Source organism: Camelus bactrianus, chromosome 1 (genome assembly GCF_048773025.1).
Source record: "Camelus bactrianus isolate YW-2024 breed Bactrian camel chromosome 1, ASM4877302v1, whole genome shotgun sequence".
Classification (NCBI taxonomy): domain Eukaryota; kingdom Metazoa; phylum Chordata; class Mammalia; order Artiodactyla; family Camelidae; genus Camelus; species Camelus bactrianus.
The window spans coordinates 106,212,519-106,233,840 of NC_133539.1; the positions used below are offsets into that span (position 1 = coordinate 106,212,519).

The 21,322-nt window shown below is 34.8% G+C and overlaps 1 protein-coding gene and 1 pseudogene across 3 annotated transcripts in view; one reads left to right on the top strand and one right to left on the bottom strand.

Moving 5' to 3' along the window:
- The window catches only part of PIK3CB (phosphatidylinositol-4,5-bisphosphate 3-kinase catalytic subunit beta), a 149,498-nt gene that overhangs the window by 49,800 nt on the left and 78,376 nt on the right, over positions 1 to 21,322 (top strand). For all 3 annotated transcript variants that reach the window (XM_074370615.1, XM_074370622.1, XM_074370620.1), the window contains exon 3: positions 18,828 to 19,014. In XM_074370615.1, coding sequence (XP_074226716.1) covers positions 18,844 to 19,014 — 171 coding nt within the window. In that variant the 5' untranslated portion in view covers positions 18,828 to 18,843. The remainder of the gene's footprint in view (positions 1 to 18,827; positions 19,015 to 21,322) is intronic.
- Positions 6,547 to 7,110, bottom strand: LOC105066868 (NADH dehydrogenase [ubiquinone] 1 alpha subcomplex subunit 12 pseudogene; annotated as a pseudogene).

The following is a 21,322-nucleotide window of genomic DNA, read 5'->3' on the forward strand; positions in this document are numbered from 1 at the left end:
AACTTGTTTACTAATATATACTGAAGCTATTTGTATATGAATAGAAAAAGTTTTTATCAGAAATGCCCTTGAGAAAAAATATATTTAGGGAAATGTATGTGTGTGTGTGTATTTTTTTTTTTAAAGAAACAAATGAATCAGTTCTTGGCTGTAGTATAATTTATATTCTTAACCTAATATATCATGCTCCAATTATCTATTGCTGTAATAAACCATCCCAAAACTCAGTGGTGTAAAACACACATTTTGTTATGCCTTTGCTCTGTGGTCAGAAACTTGAATAAGGCACAGTAGAGTCAGCTTCTCTAGTTCATGATACCTGAGCCTCAGATGGAGCATCTCAAAGTCTGAGGGCTGGAGTTGTGAAGGCCTAGTCACTAAGAAGTCTAGCTGTTGGTGCTGGCAGTCATTTGGGGTTGGTCAGAACACCTACACATGGCTCTTAGAATGAGCATCTCACAAGCAAGTGTTGTAAGAGTTAGCAAGTGAAAAGGCAACCTACCGAATGGGAGAAAACCCTAAATGCAGAAAATAAGTGTTGTGTGTGGAGAAAAGGGCACCTCCTTTGCACTGTTAGTGGGAATGTAAATTGGTGCAGCCACTGTGAGATATAGTTGGAGGTTCCTCAAAAAGTTAAAAATAGATCTATCATATGATCTAGCATTTTTACTTCTGGATCCAGCATATTTATCTGAAGGAAGTGAAAACACCAAAAGATATATTAAGTCCCCGTTCATTGTAGCATTGTTTACAGTAGACAAGATATGGAGACAACCTGAATGTCCACCGATGGATGAAAAGATAAATTGTTATACACACACACACACACACACACACACACACACACACACACACACACACACACATGATGGAAAGTTATTTAGCTATAAAAAAGGAAGTCTTTCCTTTCACATCGACGTGGATGGATGGCCCTCGAGGTCAATATGCTATATGAAATAATTCAGACAGAGAAAGACAAGTACCATTTGATCTCACTTATATGCGAAATCTAGAACGAACAACAAACAAACAAACAAACAATCAAAGAGATAACCAAAACCCCCAAACTCATAGATACGAAGAACAGATTGTTGATTGCCAGACTGCAGGGGAATGGTAGAGGGTGGGCGAACTGGGTGAAGGGGATCAAAAAGCAAAAACTTCCAGTTATAAAAAAGTTATGGAGTTGTAATGCTACAGCATGGTGACTAGTTAATAATACTGTATTGTACATTTGAAAGTTAAGAGTGTAGACGTTAGAAGTCCTCATCACAAGAAAAAAAAATGCAGTTTTTGAGATAATACTGTCTTGACTATTTTGGAAAAAATAAGTGGTTAATAGATTAACTATAGGGTAGTGTTATAAATTAAATACAGGACAATATCCAAAAGCCAAGTTTGAAGCACAAATAGATGAAGATTTCAGACTTTTTGGGAACCTAGACATAGTATAGTGACTCGTGATGAATTATTATACTCTGAGCCACATTAACTCCCAATACTTACTCTGTTGTGCACAGGTTGTAGGCTGGGGCAGTGAGGCAGTGAGGGGGTTTCATGACAGTGAATCTGTGGTGCGACCTTAACACTTCAGGTGAGGCCTCCTGATCCCCAGGTAATACTACTTTCCATACCCTCTGTGAAGTTTAAGCAGACACTCCATACTTCCCCCTTTCAGTATTCCATCCTCATCTCTTGTGTTTAAGGTTCTTTGCTGGTTGAGTCATGTAAGCCTTCACTACCTTTGTTTTATTCTCCCCTGCAGTCTAAGAAGGAGCACTGTCTGAGTGAAACAGAAGACCTCCTCTCATTTGTCTTTCTCTGCAGACCTCAGTGGTCTGGTATGGACTGGGTTGGAAATGGCTTAGTTTTATTTTTGTAATCCTCTCCTCCCCCAATCAAGTGTGTGATATGGCATCTTCCACAGAATGAATACTTAGTAAATATTTATTAACTTGAATTTCAGTGATTTTTATTGTCTTTCTCTCTTGATGGAGGTTTTGCACTGATGATACTATCAGCCTGTCTCGCCTGATATACTGTGTTCTCTAGAGAATAGACAGTGAAAGAAAAGTTGGCATCAGGGACAGATACCTCTTCTATTTTTTCTAGGTTTTTTTTTTTTTTTTTTTTTTTTGGTATTCTCTGTTTACTGTCAGTAGTGAAGGGGCTACAAAAGCTACACACAGAAGCATTTTGTCATTCATGGCTGGATAATTTACGAGGAAAACTGGTCTCCAAGGAAAAGTTTTAAAACAGACAAACAAATACTTGCATAGACCGAACTTACACCAGTATGCAGAAGAGTAATATCCTGAAATGGCTTGGGAGAAATGCTAGCTTTTTAGGACTGTCTTTTAATTTTTATGCATTACAACTTATTTTCAAAATGATGGCAGACAGAAATAACCAAAAGATTCAGAGCCTGGAGTAGTGCTTCTTCTACAGCTGTAAGCTATTTAAAATTCTTCTCGTGTTACTGTTTGCCATTCAGATGGCTTTCTGGCACTGGTTCAGTTCCTAGATGTGAGGGCTGTTGGTTAGTTACTCACCAGCATCACTACACACTTGTACAATCTGGCTCATGACTCACCCTCACAGCACTTATGTGTGGGTCCCCTTTGCTCTGCAGTCATTTCTGATTATTTGATGTCGCTTGTTATAAACAAGAACCGGAATTGATTGAATACCATTTCTCAGATGAAGATTTGTTGTCATTCAAAAAAGGAAAAAGAAAAATCCACCCTAGTCAGTCTGTTGGATCCATTACTGCTGGATTGAGAAACAGAAGCAGTTGTCTAGACTATGAAACTTTTGTCTAAAATGTGTATCCCATGAGAGGTACCAAAGTGTATCTAATAAGCCAGAATTATTTGTTTCACTTTTGTACTATTACCTAAAATGATTAAAATGCAAAGAAACGCTTAGCACGGAAGTCATGGTTGTGCTGAGAGATGGGGGAAGGGGTTGCTATCCAGAAGGAACATCCAAGGAGACACTGAGATGCTGGCAGCATTCCTTCTAATTCTTGACCTGGATGGTGGTTTGCTTTATAGTAACTCATTGGGTACTTTTTTGTTTATATATTATTTTAAATGAGAAAAATATTTTAAAATAGAAAGTACTTGCCCATCATGTAGGAGAATTCTCTCAGCTGTGACTTCAATGGCTAGAGAGGGTCTGCGTATTTTGTACTGGATGTTGGTAGCAGGTCTTTGTCCTATTAAATTGATATATTTAGGGAGATAATCACATTTACACTAAAATGTGGTACTGGTCTACCAGTGACTGAAATTGGTTTGACAGTTAGTTCCCAAATACTGTTTGTTTGGAAGCTGAAGAGAAGGGACAGTGTGAAGGGACAACATTGTAGGGATAAAATATATGTTTCTTCATAATATATATCAAATTAGAATAATTTATTACTTCTTTCTTGTTGATAAGCATAATTGAACATTTAGAATAGAGGAGGGCAGACTGAAAACTAGAACACTAAAAAATTAATTAGTATTTTTAATAAAAAATTAAATATTTGAATCAAAACCATTTAAATAGTTTTAAATTGAGTATTCTGAAGAGGCTAGCAGTATACCATATTTTGGAATAATGGGGTGATGTAACTTAAATTTTATAATCTTTGTAGGAAGATTATTAACATTCTTTAGGCCTAGGAATCTGCTGGATTAAGTTTTTTCATTAGCCCATTTGGTCTGAAGAAATAATACCTGTAATGTCCCCTGTCCCCACTCCCCATTGGTGTACCATTGTGGATTATGTATCTAAGTTTCTATTTATATTTTTTTCCTGACAATAATGACTTCTTAAAAAGTTGTTGGGAATGTGGGAGTTATTTAAAATTCTCTAAAGCTTTTTAAGTAAACAGTGCTAATTTATATTGCTTGTTTCAAACCTTACTATTTGTTCAGTAATTATCAGTGGAAGGAGCAAGAAAAGGGTAGAGTAAAAATATGAATTGAAGAACACTCTGTGGTTTGGTGTTTCCCATGTATTTTGAGATTTATTGCATTTCAAAACCTGTCCTAAAGCATAGACTACTGCTAAGATTCTGCTGCTCTGTGTGATCTTCAAGATTGTAATTCTCAGACCATGGACAGACCTCTGGACAGTCCTCTGGAATTAGCCTTGACTGTTACTGACTTTGGTGAGGCCTGAATCCTTACCACGTAAAAATCCTCGATAGAGAAAAATACCATACCAATTAGAAATGAAAAGCACCGATACTCCAAAATGGACAGTGGGTGACAATAGTTAATTTAATTTATTTAAAAAACTGAATATCTTTTATTTGAATACTAAATATATTATGTTAGTGCACAGAGTGTGCTGTGAATGGAATTTTTTAAAGGAAAAAATAACAGCAATACAATTAAAATGGAAAAATATAATTTCTAAATTTGTAACATGATGATAGATATTCTGCATTCTGTGAAGTCCACTTAGGGCATTACATTATCTGATAAACTGTAGTTTAATTTAAATATACTTCAGATGAGTATTTGGGATTAAATGTATTTGGAGTTTTTTTCCCTTAGAAAACAGGATTTTATTATGAGGTGTCTTTTAGAGATTTAAGTGCTATATTTTATCACAAGAATTATTCTCAAAGCAGATATTCTATAAGATTCCAAAGTATTCGATTGATTTGGATAGTATACTTTAACACATTAAAAGTTTCAAAACCTAAGGTAAGCAAGAAACAAGGCAATAAAATTACATCTCAGAATTCTAATATTTTCATGCGATATCATTCACTATGAAATGCAGAAAGACTATTAATGTTTAAGGGAAATGACCTCTAACTTATAAATTACATTAGTATGATCAAACACATCCAGAAATATGGATTCTAGTAAATATAAAAATTTTTTGATTTTACAAATAATCAGATAAATGCAAATTAACTCAGATATCTTTAGATAATTGACTAAGATTTAAAAGCTTTATTACAGTCCTGTTAACAGAAACTGTATACATCCATTAATATAATGGGAATTCTAATTGGTAAAACCTTTCTTGAAAGTACCTTTCTAAGAACTTTGACTGTATATAAAGAAACTTAAAATAGTTTATAACAAAGATTCTAAACCCTGTTATACCCAAACCCCCTTTTTGTAGTATATTTTATAATACTTGTTTTAGTATATTGAAAAGAAATTAATAGGTAATATAATCTACCTACACACATAAGAAAAACATAATGCTTTAACTATACTATGAGGGAAGGTCATTGTGATAAAAAGTGGTGTGCAGTTTTTCCTGCTAAAAAATATGTAAGCACTCAAGTCCAAATGTAGTAGACCAAAGTTAAAGATGCTGTTATATAGTTAGATCACTTGTGAATGCATTGACTACAAGTAAAGACCGACACAGGGATGTTGTGTTGGTAACTTAAATTCCATGAGCAATACATATAGCAGCCACTTTTGACTCTATATCATGGCTCACAAAAATAACAAGCTAAGTGGAAAAATTATTTCTCTGGTCCCATGGCTTTTCATTCATAAATAAACATAAAAGGTCATTGAACCCGTCTCCTTCAGGAACCCTGATAGACACTCTAGGGATTTTGACCTTCATAAAGCAAAACTTCTGCTAATATACACACGAGGTAGGAGTTGCTCTGCCATGTTGTATGCCATTGATATTACTCAATGCCCAGTGTGTAGTTTGATGAAGGAATTTTGTAGTAGCTCATTATACTTTCTCTCTTTTGTATTGTCATTAACATTATTGGAACCTTTTTTGCAGTTGTGAAAATTGTATTTGTTTTGCTGTAAGGTATGTAACTTTGCATTTTGCCCCTCTAATTTTGATCTCTTTGAATTGGTTTTGAGCTGCTGATACTAAAATGAATGATGCAGGATAATAGTAACAATAAATATTTAACAAAAGTAATGCTATAGCAGAAATGAAGTAAAAGTGTATTTGCTAAGATTTGGAAGCTTCCCATTAACTGTTACCCAAGGGAAAAACTGAACAACACAGCCCTGTGGGATTTCTGTAAAAATTGTAATTAATCTTGGAAATGCATGTGAGTAAACCACCTGTAAGTCATTAGAGACCACCTTTTAAGAAGCATTGCTCTAATTCCTTTCACATGAAGCAAACAAGGCTGTTGATTGTATGCTGTGAATAGGAGGCATGGCTGTCCCTTTTGTTGGAAAGAAAAGGGTTTATTGTAAATTAATATTTAGTCATCAATTATTGAGTACTTTTTTTTTAATGTCAAGTGCTATGAAGGGTGCTTTTTCTGTGCTATTTTATTTAATCCTTAAAGTAACTCTGCAAAGTGGATGTTACTATTCTTATTCGTAAATTAGGGAACTGAATGTCAGCTTAAGTAAGTTATCCAAGGATATAAAATCCAAGCTGTATGAAAAAACATGTAGGTGAAACCATATTATAAAAAGGACCATTTAGTATTTCAATAATAAAACCTCTGTGGATCTGGTCCAATATTGATGAACCTTATACTAAAGAGAATGATAGAGTGATAATATAAAATTTATACTTTGAAACTATGTCTTTTTTTTTAATCAAACAATTTTAATGACGTTAATACTAAGCAGTAAAAGTACAATTACATGGCAAGCCTCACATTTTACATGTTTAAAATGTTTTTAATTGTCTTTATTTGTAAGGTGTTGAAGGTGGGACCCACTCCTGAATCTTCTTTCTAGTGGTGGAATAAGGTACATATTGTTGTGGAGTGCCAGTCACATTGAATTTATGGTTTGTCCAAATGAATTTACGAGCAATAGGTAGTTTTGTTGTCGGAGGATCATCAGTCATGCAGTGAAGCCAACGATGCCATTCAGGGGGCACCATGCTTCCGTCCACATCCCAGAATGTGTTTTTGCCATTCATTTCAGTGGTATATATAACCCATCGGTGACAGCCAAAAAACTGCTTGTTGTCTTCATAGTATTTGTTTCCATATTTGTCTTCCCCCACTAATGTACCAACCCTCACATCATTTGCCCTGAATAAAATCCGTAGGTAGCCGCGGAGGCCGCCGTGGCTGCTGACCTGCTGCAGCCCGTGCTTCAGGACCTGCAGGAGCTCCATCTTGTGGAGCTATGTCTTTTAATACCTTAGGAGAGTAATTTGTTTTTTTTTTTTGGAGGGGAAACTTTAGTAATAATATATATTTTATTTAAATTTGTACCACTTTAATTTTAGATATATGCTTTTTTTCCCTCTTCAGGGTATTTACTGTGATGGGTACCAGGTTTTTGTGCATTATAGATTGTTTTTTGGGAAAAATTTTAAAAGAGAAAAATTGCTTAAGCAAAAAAGGAATTATTCTTGTCAATGTCTAGGTTAGCCACAGAAGCCATTTTGATGTATTAAGTGTGTTTTTAAAAAATTGTTCTGCATTCAAAGAGGTGGAAATAAATCTGGCTTATAATAAATAAACTTCTTTTACAGAGGCATATTAAGTATTTGTAAATGTATTCTATTTATACTAACATTAAATAATAAGAATAAAAATGTGTAGTTTAGAAATACTGATGAACACAGACATATTAAGACTAGATAGCCTAGCTCTAACTTAAGTTCTTCCTTTGGACTATTATAAGTGTCCTGAATAATAGAACTTAAAAGAAAAGTGTATAATCTGTATGCTCTCATTAATGAAACATTGAAAAAAGGAAATGTTTATTTATACTTTTGAACTATGTTAATGTATTTCCTTCCAGCCTTTCTTTCTTTCTTTCTTTCTTTCTTTCTTTCTTTCTTTCTTTCTTTCTTTCTTTCTTTCTTTCTTTCTTTCTTTCTTTCTTTCTTTCTTTTTTTCTTCCAGTTTTATTGAGATATATTTGACATACAGTGCTGTTTAAGGTGTACAACAATGATTTGATTTACATATATCATGGAATGATTACCACGTTAGGTTTAGTGAAGAGCCATTATTTCACATAGATACAACGTTAAAGAAATAGAACAAATTATTTATTTTTCTTTTTTTCCCCTGGGGGAGGTAATTAGGTTTTCTAATTATTATTATTATTGATATTTTTAGAGGAGGTACTAGGGTTGAACCCAGGACCTCATGCGTGCTAAGCATGCGCTCTACCACTTGAGCTATACCTTCCCCCAAGAAACAGAAAAAATGTTTTTTTTTCCCTTGTGATGAGAACTCTTAAGATTTACTCTCTTAACTTTCATATGTGTCATATAGTAGTGCTGGTTATTTTTATCATGTTGTACATTAGCTCTCTAGTACTTTTAAGTTATAACTGGAAGTTTGTACCTCTTGACTACCTTCATCTATCTCTCCTTCTACTCCCTTCCCCTCCCACCCTCTGGTTTTCCAGCCTGTATTTCCATGCATTAGATTGTACTCATGGTTTTTTCCTCTTTTACAGTAAATAGAATTCTAATTATACTTTTTGTACTGTTTTATATTTTGCTCTTTCTGTATCATTTATTTCCATCGTATTATACACATTTGACAAACACTAGTTCAAAAGGCTGCTCACTGTGCTATCAAGTGGGTATATCATTGTCTGTTTCTTAATGTTTGGGCAGTTAGATTATTTGCAAGTTTGTCATATTTGTATATTTTACTTTGTATATGAAAATTTTTCTGAATTCAAGCTTCTAAATAGGTATATTACCGGATTAGTAGGCTTACCTTGTTTTCAAGGTTCAGTGCATATTTGCAGATATTTTCTAAAAGCTGGTTCTAGGACCACTGTCTATTTTAAGAGGATAAATTTAAATGTTTTTCAGTATAAATGATAAGGTATGTAGTAATGTTTTAGCAGTTACTCTTTAGTAATTTGTAGAATTACTTTAGAGCGTCTCTTACATGGAATTACAATGATTCACATAAAATAATCATCTTTAACAAATGAAGTTCTACACTGTTCAGTTTTTCAGCGCTCAGTATAACGCATACTTCATTGTAAACAAATCAACAAATGAGGCTGATGTCTTTGAACAGTCGGGTCCAGTGTAGGGGGTGAGGACTGAAGCCCAGATAAATCCAAATCCCATCACTTACTGTGATTGAACCCTAAAGGCAGAGATAGTAAATGTAGTGTTCATGATAAGTACACTGCCCCTTGCAGTTCTTTTATGAACATTAACTTGTCTTCTGGCTATGTCTTATAATAGCAATGAAATAATTGGTGAATACTATCACATTTCATTTTTAAGAATTTCCCTTTCAGACTCTCAAAATTTCTTCCATGGTTTTCCAAATAAGTTTTTGTCTGAACTACTTGTTCATCTGTATAACAGGTTTATACTGATTTCTGCTTATCATGACTTAAAGATGTAAAATCCAGTGGTTCTGCTGGCACACTGCTAGGGAGGCTGAGAACATTCAAAGCCTTTCCTCTTTCTGCCAATGAACAATTGACAGGATATGGGTTTGTAATTTCAGTCTAAGGGTTTAGCTGAGCTAATTTTCATTGCTGAAGTTCCTGTGTCCTCTGATAGCTTCCTGGAAAAGTTTTCATAGTAGTTTCATGCTTGTCCTCAGCCTTTGATCATTTGCTTGTGCTCAAATAGAAGAGCCATACAAGACTGAGGATCTTGCTATGTTAGGGTAACCCTGTAAAGAACATATCCTTTAAAGAAAAGAAAAAAGGAGAGAAAAAATAATTTAAAAGTATGTTAATTGCTTAGAAAACCTTGGTTTAGGCTCTGCCTCTGTGTCTCCTAGATAATTTACTTAATTTCTCTGGGCTTTAGTTTCCTTATCTTTAAGCTGAGAAGGGTCTGTAACTCCTAAAGTGTCTCCTAACCTGAAACTCTGAGTTACTTCTTAGGCTGGACTCTTGTATGAGATGCTCCCTACAAAATAAGGGCGACTAAGGGAAATAGGAACTAGAATGTTTTTTATTTTCAATGGTATGGCAGTAATTTAATTCTCTTCAGAATATCTTTATAAAAGATTTATCGGTTTGCTGCCTTGTTTGTTTTGCAACAGTATCAGAGTTTTAGGTCAAACAAAGGACATTGTATTTTTAATTACAGCACAGCACATTTTGTGAGTATGTCCCCTCTCAATATCTACCTTTAAAGTGTTGTGCATGAAGCCCTGAAGAGCTACAAGTTACACTGTAGTTTTGGTTAGACTACCCCATCAGTATGTTTACTAAGGGTCTTGAAAACTAAGAGTTAGTTATATTGGCCTTAGATTCCTCTGATCAGTTAAGGGGCTGAAGTTTTCTTGACTTAGAGCTTCTTTTACCCTTTAAGAATTAGCCAAAGACAGCACAGCCAAATTCAGGAAACATCATTGATTGACAAGTAGAAATGTGTGGTTAATTATGTTCATCACTACTTTAAATACAGACTGCAATTAGGTCTAGGTAAATTGTGGAGTGCCCATTTTCACTACTTTGAGAAATAGTAGGAATTGTCCTAGAGCAGTGGTTCTGAAACTGGACAATGTGAACTGCCCCCTGTAAGATGCTTATGATATTTGTGGGGGTGATTTTGTTGTACTTGCTGTTGCTGTAGTGATTGGAGGAGGTGCTACTATTATGTAATGGTTAATGTAACATCCTGCAATGCATAGGATAGTCATGTACAACAGAAACATATTTCATGTACAACACAGCTTTGGCGTTACCCTCCAGTTAGTCATATAGGTGAAAAGTCTTATTATTTGAACCTAGATCTGAACTTTATATTATATAAAAATATAATACAAAGTATTTTTTACATTATTTTAATACATTAATTTTGGAGGATATAGATTTGGAAAGTATAGATTTGGAAAATTTGTGGCACCAGTGGCTTTTGTGGTATTTGTTCATCAGTACAACACACCTGGATTAGTCTGTAATTGTAGTTAGTTGTCATATCCATGGTGATTCTAAGTATAGATGTAAACCTCTGACTACATCATTATGCAGAGATATGGTCATGTCCAAGTGTTCATATACTGAGATATACATTATTATTTTCTTTTATTTCCCCTTTGTATTACTATTAGGCTATTATATGGGTTTATATTTTTTAACATTTTTTATTGATTTCTAATCATTTTACAATGTTGTGTCAAATTCCAGTGTTCAGCACAATTTTTCAGTCATTCATGGACATATACACACTCATTGTCACATTTTTTTCTCTGTGAGTTATCATAACATTTTGTGTATATTTCCCTGTGCTATATAGTGTAATCTTGTTTATCCTACAATTTTGAAATCCCAGTCTATCCCTTCCCACCCTCCACCCCCCTGGCAACCACAAGTCTGTATTCTCTGTCTATGAGTCTATTTCTGTCCTGTATTTATGCTTTGTTTTTGTTTGTTTGTTTTTGTTTTTGTTTTTTAGATTCCACATATGAGCGATCTCATATGGTATTTTTCTTTCTCTTTTTGGCTTACTTCACTTAGAATGACATTCTGCAGGAGCATCCATGTTGCTGCAAATGGCATTATGTTGTTGGTTTTTATGGCTGAGTAGTATTCCATTGTATAAATATACCACATCTTCTTTATCCGGTCACCTGTTGATGGACATTTAGGCTGTTTCCATGTTTTGGCTATTGTAAATAGTGCTGCTGTGAACATTGGGGTGCAGGTGTCATCCTGAAGTAGGGTTCCTTCTGGATACAAGCCCAGGAGTGGGATTCCTGGGTCATATGATAAGTCTATTCCTAGTCTTTTGAGGAATCTCCACACTGTTTTCCATAGTGGCTGCACCAAACTGCATTCTCACCAGCAGTGTAGGAGGGTTCCCCTTTCTCCACAGCCTCTCCAGCATTTGTCAGTTATGGATTTTTGAATGATGGCCATTCTGACTGGTGTGAGGTGATACCTCATTGTAGTTTTGATTTGCATTTCTCTGATAATTAGTGATATTGAGCTTTTTTTCATGTGCCTTTTGATCATTTGTATGTCTTCCTTGGAGAATTGCTTGTTTAGGTCTTCTGCCCATTTTTGGATTGGGTTGTTTATTTTTTTCTTATTGAGTTGTATGAGCTGCTTATATATTCTGAAGATCAAGCCTTTGTCGGTTTCATTTGCAAAAATTTTCTCCCATTCCGTAGGTTGTCTTCTTGTTTTACTTCTGGTTTCCTTTGCTGTGCAGAAGCTTGTAAGTTTCATTAGGTCCCATTTGTTTATTCTTGCTTTTATTTCTTCTAGGAGAAAATTTTTGAAATGTATGTCAGATAATGTTTTGTCTATGTTTTCCTCTAGGAGGTTTATTGTATCTTGTCTTATGTTTAAGTCTTTGATCCATTTTAAGTTGATTTTTGTATATGGTGTAAGGGAGTGTTCTAGCTTCATTGTTTTACATGCTGCTGTCCAGTTTTCCCAATACCATTTTCTGAAGAGACTTATATGGGTTTATATTGAAATTGGATATATATGTATGTAAATTAATAACTTCATTTCAGATTTTTTAAATATTTATATAAAAAGAATATTGAATATGAGAGGATTGAAAACTATTCTAGGTAGTATTTAGCTTAAAGTACTTTGAAAACCTTGAGAACTGATCTAATAAAAGTGCTTTTATTAAAGGTGATACACAAGTACAACCTATATGTTAGACTGTAATTACATGCTGTATGCCTATGTGATGTGTTTACAAAGTCATAGAATCTGACAATCCATTTTGATTCTGTTATTAGTAAATTATTAATATGATAATATCAAAGTAGAAATTTACAGAGCCAGATGTAACCTAGCAATGTAGTTCACCTTCAGTATCCATGGAGGTTTGGTCCCAGGAACCCGCACAGATACTAAAATATGCTGACACTCAAATCCCTCATATAAAATGGTGTAGTATGGTGAATACAGTCAGCCCTCTGTATCTGTGAAATTTTGATCCATGGTTGGTTGAATTCATGGTTGTTTGAATCCATGATTGGTTGAAACTGTGAATGTGAAACCCGTGGATATGGAAGGCTGACTGTATTCCCTTTGATAATTTACTCCTGGTTGAGGAAAACATTTCTAGGTTTCATTTAAACACAGTATTGCTTTACTAGCATCATCAGTATTTCTATGAATGATTAGAATCTTTCTGAAGATTTTACATCAAAAAGTTGACATTTTGAATGTGAGAATTTTGTGCTTGAAACTGAAGGTAGGGGAATTGATTTTGGAGATTGGTGTAATGTTGCTTTAGTAAGCAAAGACCATAGTTAACTATAAAGCTAAAGGATTAAACTTTACTATGCATTTTGAGATGGCAGAAGAAACACATGTGACCTTTGCAACTTACTTTGCAGGTTTTAAGTATTTAAGACATTCTGATTTTGAAGTATAGCATAGATATACAAAAACTTATAAAACATAAATTTAGAGCTTAGTGAATTTTTCTAAAGTGAAATCCTGTTTTCTTTTTCTCTATATTAAAGATAATGGTTATCCTTTCACATCATGGGAGTTCCCCAGTCTGTCTAAATTTAATAGAAAATGCCATTTTATGGGAATAAGCACTTCTGTAGTCAAACATTAGTTGAAAATACATACTTTTGGAAATCCTTTTAACATTACTGGAATTGCAACACAGTTGGGATACAGTACTTGGTGAAACCCATTTGATGTTTCTCCACATGACAGGAGCTTATGGATTGGAGACAAAGTGGCATTAGGCAATCAGAATTCTGTATGTTTGTTATTATTTTTCCATTTTATTTTTTTATTTGGGAATACATACCCACTACAAAATACAGATTGAGATTTTGTGAAGTCTTATGCAAATAAACTTAAATGATTTCTGGATTAAATCATTTCAGTTTTTTCAATATAAGGAGTTCTAGGAGAGCTAGATGTATGTGGCATTTTGTCTATGTATTGGTAAAATATTACCTTCACTTCATGTAAAGATGTCATCTTTGGAAGCTGTTTATGGTATTTCTTATACTAGGTGCTGAAAGACTACATTGAAAGCCATGTAGTTAATTTTTTCCTGTCAGGCATGATTTAAATCACAGTTTTAATGATCCAATATAATTATTCTACTAGCAACTTCCATAGAATTTGATTCATTCATTCATTCAGCCATAAGTAAACACTTACTGAGCTGGAAATAATACGAAGTTGAGGAGCTATCACTAAGCAACAGACTTCAACGTTGTGTCCTCCTGCTTTGGCACAGATAGTGCTTGGGCACACAGAGGAGTATTAGGGAAGGATTCCAAGAGTTGAGAAGAGTAAGAGTTTGGTCAGGAGATGTGTATTTGAGGACATCCTAGGGACAGGAGATGATAGGTTTAAGATAGGAGGCAGGAGAGAATATGGGACATGCTGGCAAGTACCAGCAGCTCAGCGAGGCTGGATTAAGGATAGTATGTATGGGAGTGTTGAATGACAGATCTAGAGAGTAAGGAAGGTAGGGGCCCATGAATTCATTCTTGTAATTCATTTTAGATATAGCTGCTTCATCAAGAAATTCTTAATGTCTACCATAGTGCCTTTTCCTCTAATACCTGAGAAGTTTAGAATTTTGAATCTGGGGAGTTGAGGCTGTAGGATGATGAGGTACAGTCAGTCTCTGAAAAGATTGCTACTCTGGACTCCAGAAATGCAGGGAGCCTTACCATTTCCAGCTGTCTGGTAAGGATGAGATCTCAGAGTTTTTGTTTTTATAGTTTTGCTTTCCTGTATTACTATTGATACTTGTTAGGTGATTTTGGTTTAACTTGTGAGAATTTTGCCAAAAATTTGTGCCGAAGAAATCCGGGAATATACAGGTTTATCTTGATTGTAATTCTATGACAGATGGCTTATATTTCACAAACCTATCTCAATTTTAAATGCTAACTTTTGTTTGTCCTCTCAGCTTTTGTTGACAACTCCAGATTTATATGTAGTAATTGCTGTGGCTTGGTGTTCAGGAGATGGCTTTCCCCTGTTTGTCTCTGCATGGTGGTATTTGAATATAAGCAAAACATGTTCTTTATAATTTGATGTAGCATGTTTTCATTCCACAGATACTTCTTGAATGCCTAATTCTTGCAAAGTTGAGAAGCTCTTCCACTGAAGACAATCTGTAAAGGCTGTTTTGCAGTGATTTGCCTATAGCAGTTCCAGGATCAGTGACTGTTAAATGACCTCTGTAGTAACTTTGTGGAGTTTTGTTCATGTCTGTGAAAGTTGATCAGTTTAGAATTCCTGAGTATAGTGGTTTCTCTGTACACTGTGGTGAGAGACTAATTTAAAAAGAATGACAGCCCTCAAGGATCTCACAGTCAGCATAATATGGTTTGTTATGGTTAAATGTCTTACACTTTTTTTTCTGGTGCTTTAATAGTTACTATGTAGAGTGTGGTGTAGGGCTCACCTGCTATAGAGTTAGCCCCAAGTTCAGATTCCAGAACTGCCACTTTTTAATCCATGAGATCTCAAGTTCTGTAAGTGTAGGATGCTTCCTTAAGGAGTAGAATTATTACCACAGGGTAATAGTAAGGATAAAATACAGTAATGCATATAATGGACTTAGTAGAATGCTAACACATAGTTAAGTACTCTCCTTTAGCTATTATTAATTCTATGATCCTGTGAGCTATTTTTAAAATAATTGTAGGAGTAGGGATAATAATGTTTGTCTTAAATTCATTAAGCAATTACAGATGGCTGCTCTGTACATATCACTTTTGGGGGAAACAAAAGTAATTGAAAATATGTAACTGATAGCTCAGAAGAACAATTTTTGAATTAAAATAAAATAAATAGCGACAAACACTGGACTTACTGTGTTCCAGACATTCTTTACTCAATTTTCATAATTATGTGATGGGGTAGTTACTGTTGTTTTCACCATTTCACAGATTAAGGGAATTTAAGTAGGGAGAGGATGGATGATTTGCCTAAGATCTCTCTGCTAGTAGCTGATGGAGCCAGGTTTCACAACAAAGCTGTTAGACTCTGAGACCACAGTCTAATTGATGTGCTGTTTTGCCTGCAGAAACAAGACTGACTCATCTGAAAGATTCAGAACCTCTATGACAGTGTCAGTGTGATAGGTCTGGACTATGGGGTGTAAGAATTAGGAGGGAGGAATCAGTAAAGGCAAGGATGTTCAGGGAGGAAAGAAAGCTGTCATTTACTAGAACCTGCAGTGTGTCAGGCTCTTACATATTAGCTTCTTCAGTTTTCACAGTGTTACCAGGAGGTACATTTTATTATTAATCACTTTTTTGGTTAATGGAGACTCAGGAAATTTAACTTGCCAAAATTCACAGAGCTGGTAAGTGGGATAAGTGGGATATAACAAAACCTTTTTGTTACAAAAAATTGCAAACGTATACCAAAGCAGAGGAGTAATACAATGTACTCTTCATCACCTAGCTTCAGTAAATACTACGAATGTTTTGCCTCTCTTGTTTCATCTATTTCTCTCACTTTTAAAAACAACTTTATTGAAGTATAATTGACTTACAGTGCATATATTTAAAGTGTACGATTTGATATATTTTAACATAGGTACCTACCCCTGAAACCATCACCACAATCAAGATAAGGACCGTATCCATCACTCCCAAGAGTTTCCTTGTGTCCCTTTGTAATCCCCCCTTCTTACCTCTTCCTACTTCCCTCTCTACTCCCACACAAGGCAACCACTGCTCTGTTACTATAGACTAGTTTGCATTTTCTAGAATTTAATGTAAATGGAGTCATACAGTACATACTCTTTTTGTCTGGCTTCTTTCACTAAGCATTGCTATTTTGAGATTCACCTATATTATTACATATGTCTGTAGTAATTTTTTGTTTACTTTTTGCTATTTTGGCTGTACAGAATTCCATTGTATGAATATACCACTTAAAAAAAACATTCACCTGTTGATGAATATTTGAATTTTTTCCAATTTGGCTAGTATAAATAAGGCTGCTGTAAACAATTTGTGTAAGTTTTTACATGGATATATATCTGTGTTTTGTTTGGGTATATATTTAGGAGTGGGATGACTGGATCATAGGGTAAATGTATATTAAGAAACTGCCAAACTGTTTTCCAAAGTAGTTCTGTTGTTTAACATTCCCACCAGCTGTGTATGAGAATTCTAGTTCTTCCCCATCCTTGTCTACACTTGGTATGGTTGGTCTTTTTAATTTTAGCCCTGTAAGACAGCTGTAGTGGTATCTCATTGGGGTTTTAATTTATATTGACTAATGCTAACTGATCCCTTTCGCCATGTATCTCCTTGGATGAAATCTCTGTTCAAATCTTTTGCCAATTTAAAGAAACTGAGTTGTTTTTTTTATTACATTTTGAGAGTTCTTTATATATTTTGGATCCAAGTTTTTCACGTACTTTGCAAGCATTTTTCTCCTGCCTGTGGCTTGTCTTTTTATAATACAAACAGTGTCTTCCTTAAGGGCAGAACTTTTAGTTTTGGTGATATTCAATTTATTAATTTTTTAATTTTATGAATTGTGTATATGGTGTCATATCTAAGAATTCTTTACCTAATCCAAGATCACAAGGTTTTCTCCTGTATTTTCTTCTAGAAGTTTCACAGTTTTCGTGTTTACATTTAGGCCTGTGATGTATTTTGAGTTAATTTTTATTTTGGGTGTGAGGTATGGATTGAGGTTCATTTTCTTAGCATATGGATGTCTAGTTACTCAAGCATCATTTATTTAAAAGACTATTTCCTTTTCTCATCAAATTACCTTTACTCCTTTGTTGAGTTGAGGTCAGCTGCCCATTCACTTCTTAAGAAATGGAATAATTTAAAACAAATGCCGAGAATAATGTTGTTTTACTCCTCGTATACTTCATTAGCATCTGTGACTGACAAGAACTGATTTTTAGAGATATAATAAACATTCCATTATTAAACCTTATAAAATGTATAATATTTCCTTAAAGTCATGTAATACTTAATCTATTTAAATTTCCCAGATTGTTTCAGAGCAGTCTGCAGTGTTGACCAATAAAGGGTTTGTTTTCTTTATCATTATTGTCACATATTTGTATATATTTGGTGTGTTTCAGTCCTTGGATGTCATTGTTTTTGATGCTCAGAAATGCTTCAGGTTGGCTCTTGTCTCTTTTGACATGACACTTTCATTTTTTAAATAAATGGGATTTGAACCTTGGTTTATTTACCTTCAGCGCCCGTGTTCTTCTCAGTATTATTGTTGTGCCTTCTTGAAGGAAACCTTTAAAGAATAAATGAGACTGAAATGCACGGTTGAAGGGTACATTTGTCGGAATAGTGATTTGGTGTGGGGAGTGTCAACACGTTTGTGAACTTAGGTCCAGCAGCAGAAAGCAAAAGGTGCTTGTGGCACAAGAGCCTGAGCTGTGGAGTGGTAGGACAGGCAAAGGGAAACAGGCCGGAGACAGAGCACAAAGGACCTTGCAAGCTGGTTTGGTGGATTTGGTCTTTTTAATTTTTTTAATTTAAGTTCATGACATTTTATTTCTCACATGAGATTGATAGAAAATTATTTTTGAAAGAATGCCCTTTTGATTGCCATTTTCATGGAGTTTGCAGAGAAAAATTTGGCCAAAGAAGCCAGTATCAATCAACTAGGTAAGTCTGGAGAGAATTCCTTGTTGAGTGGTTGGTAACTGAATTTCTCAGGACCCCTGTGTTTCTTAAACCTTTCTTCTTTCATATGTAATATACTTATGTTGAATTTTAGTCTGTGAGGTGTATATACATACTTTATGTAGTGATAACCAAAAGTATTTTTAAGTAATGGTGGCTTACTTTTGCTTAATTTAATTGGCCTCTTGTTACCTTAGTGGCTATATTGAAATCCAAGGACTAATTATGGATTGGTGGGCTTTTTCATATTATAGTATAACATTTGGCTAATTATTTTTATTTTTACTAAGTTTCACTTACTGATTTCTAGAGCCCCATGGTTATGAATGTGCTTCCACTCCATAATGCCTCCTGCTATGGCAGACATCCTTGACATCTGGGCAGTGGATTCACAGATAGGATCTGATGGCTCCATACCTGTGGACTTCCTTTTGCCCACTGGGATTTATATCCAGTTGGAGGTACCTCGGGAAGCTACCATTTCCTATATTAAACAGGTATGTTACCAGGTGGAATTTCTATAAATATAACTTAGGGGGAAATGTTACTCTGTTATCAAAAATGTTATTAATGTAAATCATAGGGTAAATTTGAGGGAAGTTTAACCTATAGGTCATACATTTTAAAGATTTTGATCCATACTTTGTCTTGGATCTTGTTTTTTTGGCCATATGAGATGTACTCATTTTCACTCCCACTACTGATTTTTTTTTTAATCCATATGTGATACCTGAGTTAAGACAAATTAGCTTATGTTAGTTAGTTTGAAAGGTTTATTCAGGTTGAAAGAATGTCAGAAAGAATCTGACATTGTCAAAGAAAGTTTTATTTTGAGATAAGATCTCTGTACTTACTGTCTTTGAACTTGTCACACACACCACCCCCCCTTTAATGTGACTTTTGGTTGGTTGTCTCTTATCCCATTTTTCTTCCCTTTCTCTTCCCCATCTTGCGTCCCTACTCCCACTACTTTTCATGGTCACTCTGCAGGAAGAAAAGGTTTTCTGCTGTTCACTAGATTTTTTTCCCCCCAGTAATGAATGGTATGTCCTCATTTGAAAGCAAATTCTTTTGCATAACAAGGCTTGCTTGTTTTGTTGGATTATTTTTTCAAGTTAATCGGTGAGGGCTATTGATTTGTGAAGACTACAATTTATAAATGAAATTATTTTTCTAAACTTTTTCTTTCATATTTTTCAAATAGCTGAACTCAATATGGAAATTGGGGGAAACAGGGGGACAGTATTTATGACAAACCTTTTTAAAGCTCTTGACTTTGGACAGCCTCTTAGTTCTTTTTTTCAAGCTTCCTCATCAGGGAGACATAAGAATTCTAAAACTGCATGATCTCTGAAGTAAAAACAAAAACAAAACAAAACAAAACACCCCCACTGTTTTAGGCACTCTACAGGTGCAGAGTGCACTTTTATAGTCGCCAGTGACAGATATGGATGCCTGTGTCCAAAGCTGAAGCTGGATTAACCATTGATACACTGCTCCTTCTTAAAAAAATTATTTTTGTAAAATATGCACAACATAAAATTTACCATCAGAGTCATTTCTAGGTGCATAATTTTGTGGTATTAAGATTTTCACAGTGCTCAATCCATCACCACTATTCATTTCCAGCATTTTTCATCTTCCCAGATACAGACTCTGTACTTATTAAATAATAAATTTCCCCTCTCCTAGTCCCTGGTTATCTCTACTCTAGTTTTGTCTGTGTGAATTAGTTTATTCCAGCTGCCTCATGTAAGTGGAATCACACAATAGTTGACCCTTGGTGTCAGACTTTTTTCACTTAGCAATATTTTTGAAGTTCATTCATGTTTTAACATAAAACCAAATTTCATTCCTTTTAAAGACTAAATAATATTCCATTGTATGGATAGACCACATTTTGTTTGTTTGTTCTTCTTTTGATGGTTATGTACACCTTTTGGCTGTTGTGAGTAATGCTGCTCCGAACATTGATGCACATGTATCTGTTTGAACCCCTGCTCTCCATTTTTTGGGGTATATACCCAGAAGCAGAATTGTTAGATTATATGGTAGGTAATTCTCTTTTAACTTTTTAAGAAACTGCCAAACTTTTTTTTACAGTGGTGGTACCATTTTATATTCCCACCAGCAGTGCACAAGGGTTTCAAACTCAGAATGCTGGCCAACACTTGTTATTTTCCTTTTTTTAAATAATAACCATTCTTATGGCTGTGAAGTGGTATCTCATTTTAGTTTTTATTTGCATTTCCCTAATGATAATGATGTCAAGCATCTTTTCATGTTCTTATGAGCCATTTGTAAAATTGTCTGTTTAGAACCATTGCCCTTTTTTGGGGGGATGCTGTGGGGAGGAGGTGATTAGGTTTATTTATTTCTGTATTTTTAGAGGAGGTACTGGCGATTGAACCCAGGACCTCCTGCATGCTAAGCATGCACTCTACCACTGGAGCTATACCCTCCCCACCCCCAACCCTTGTTGCCCATTTTTTAATTCAGTTTTTTTGTTGTTGTTGAGTCATGGGAGTTCTTTATATATCCTGGATGGTACTCTCTTATCAAATATATAATTTGCAGTTATTTTCTCCCATTCTGTGTGTTGCCTTTTCACTCTCATAATAATGTCCTTTGATGCTCAAAAGTTTTTCATTTTGATGAAATCAAGTTTACCTATTTTTTTTTTTCTTTTGTTGCCTAGCATTGATTTCTCCTGTTTGTTTTATGTAACTGTGTCTGAGGATTGGCCACGATTTTCATTCCTCAGCTGTTGGCTTTTGTCCTGACTGCAGTTAAAATATGTAATCC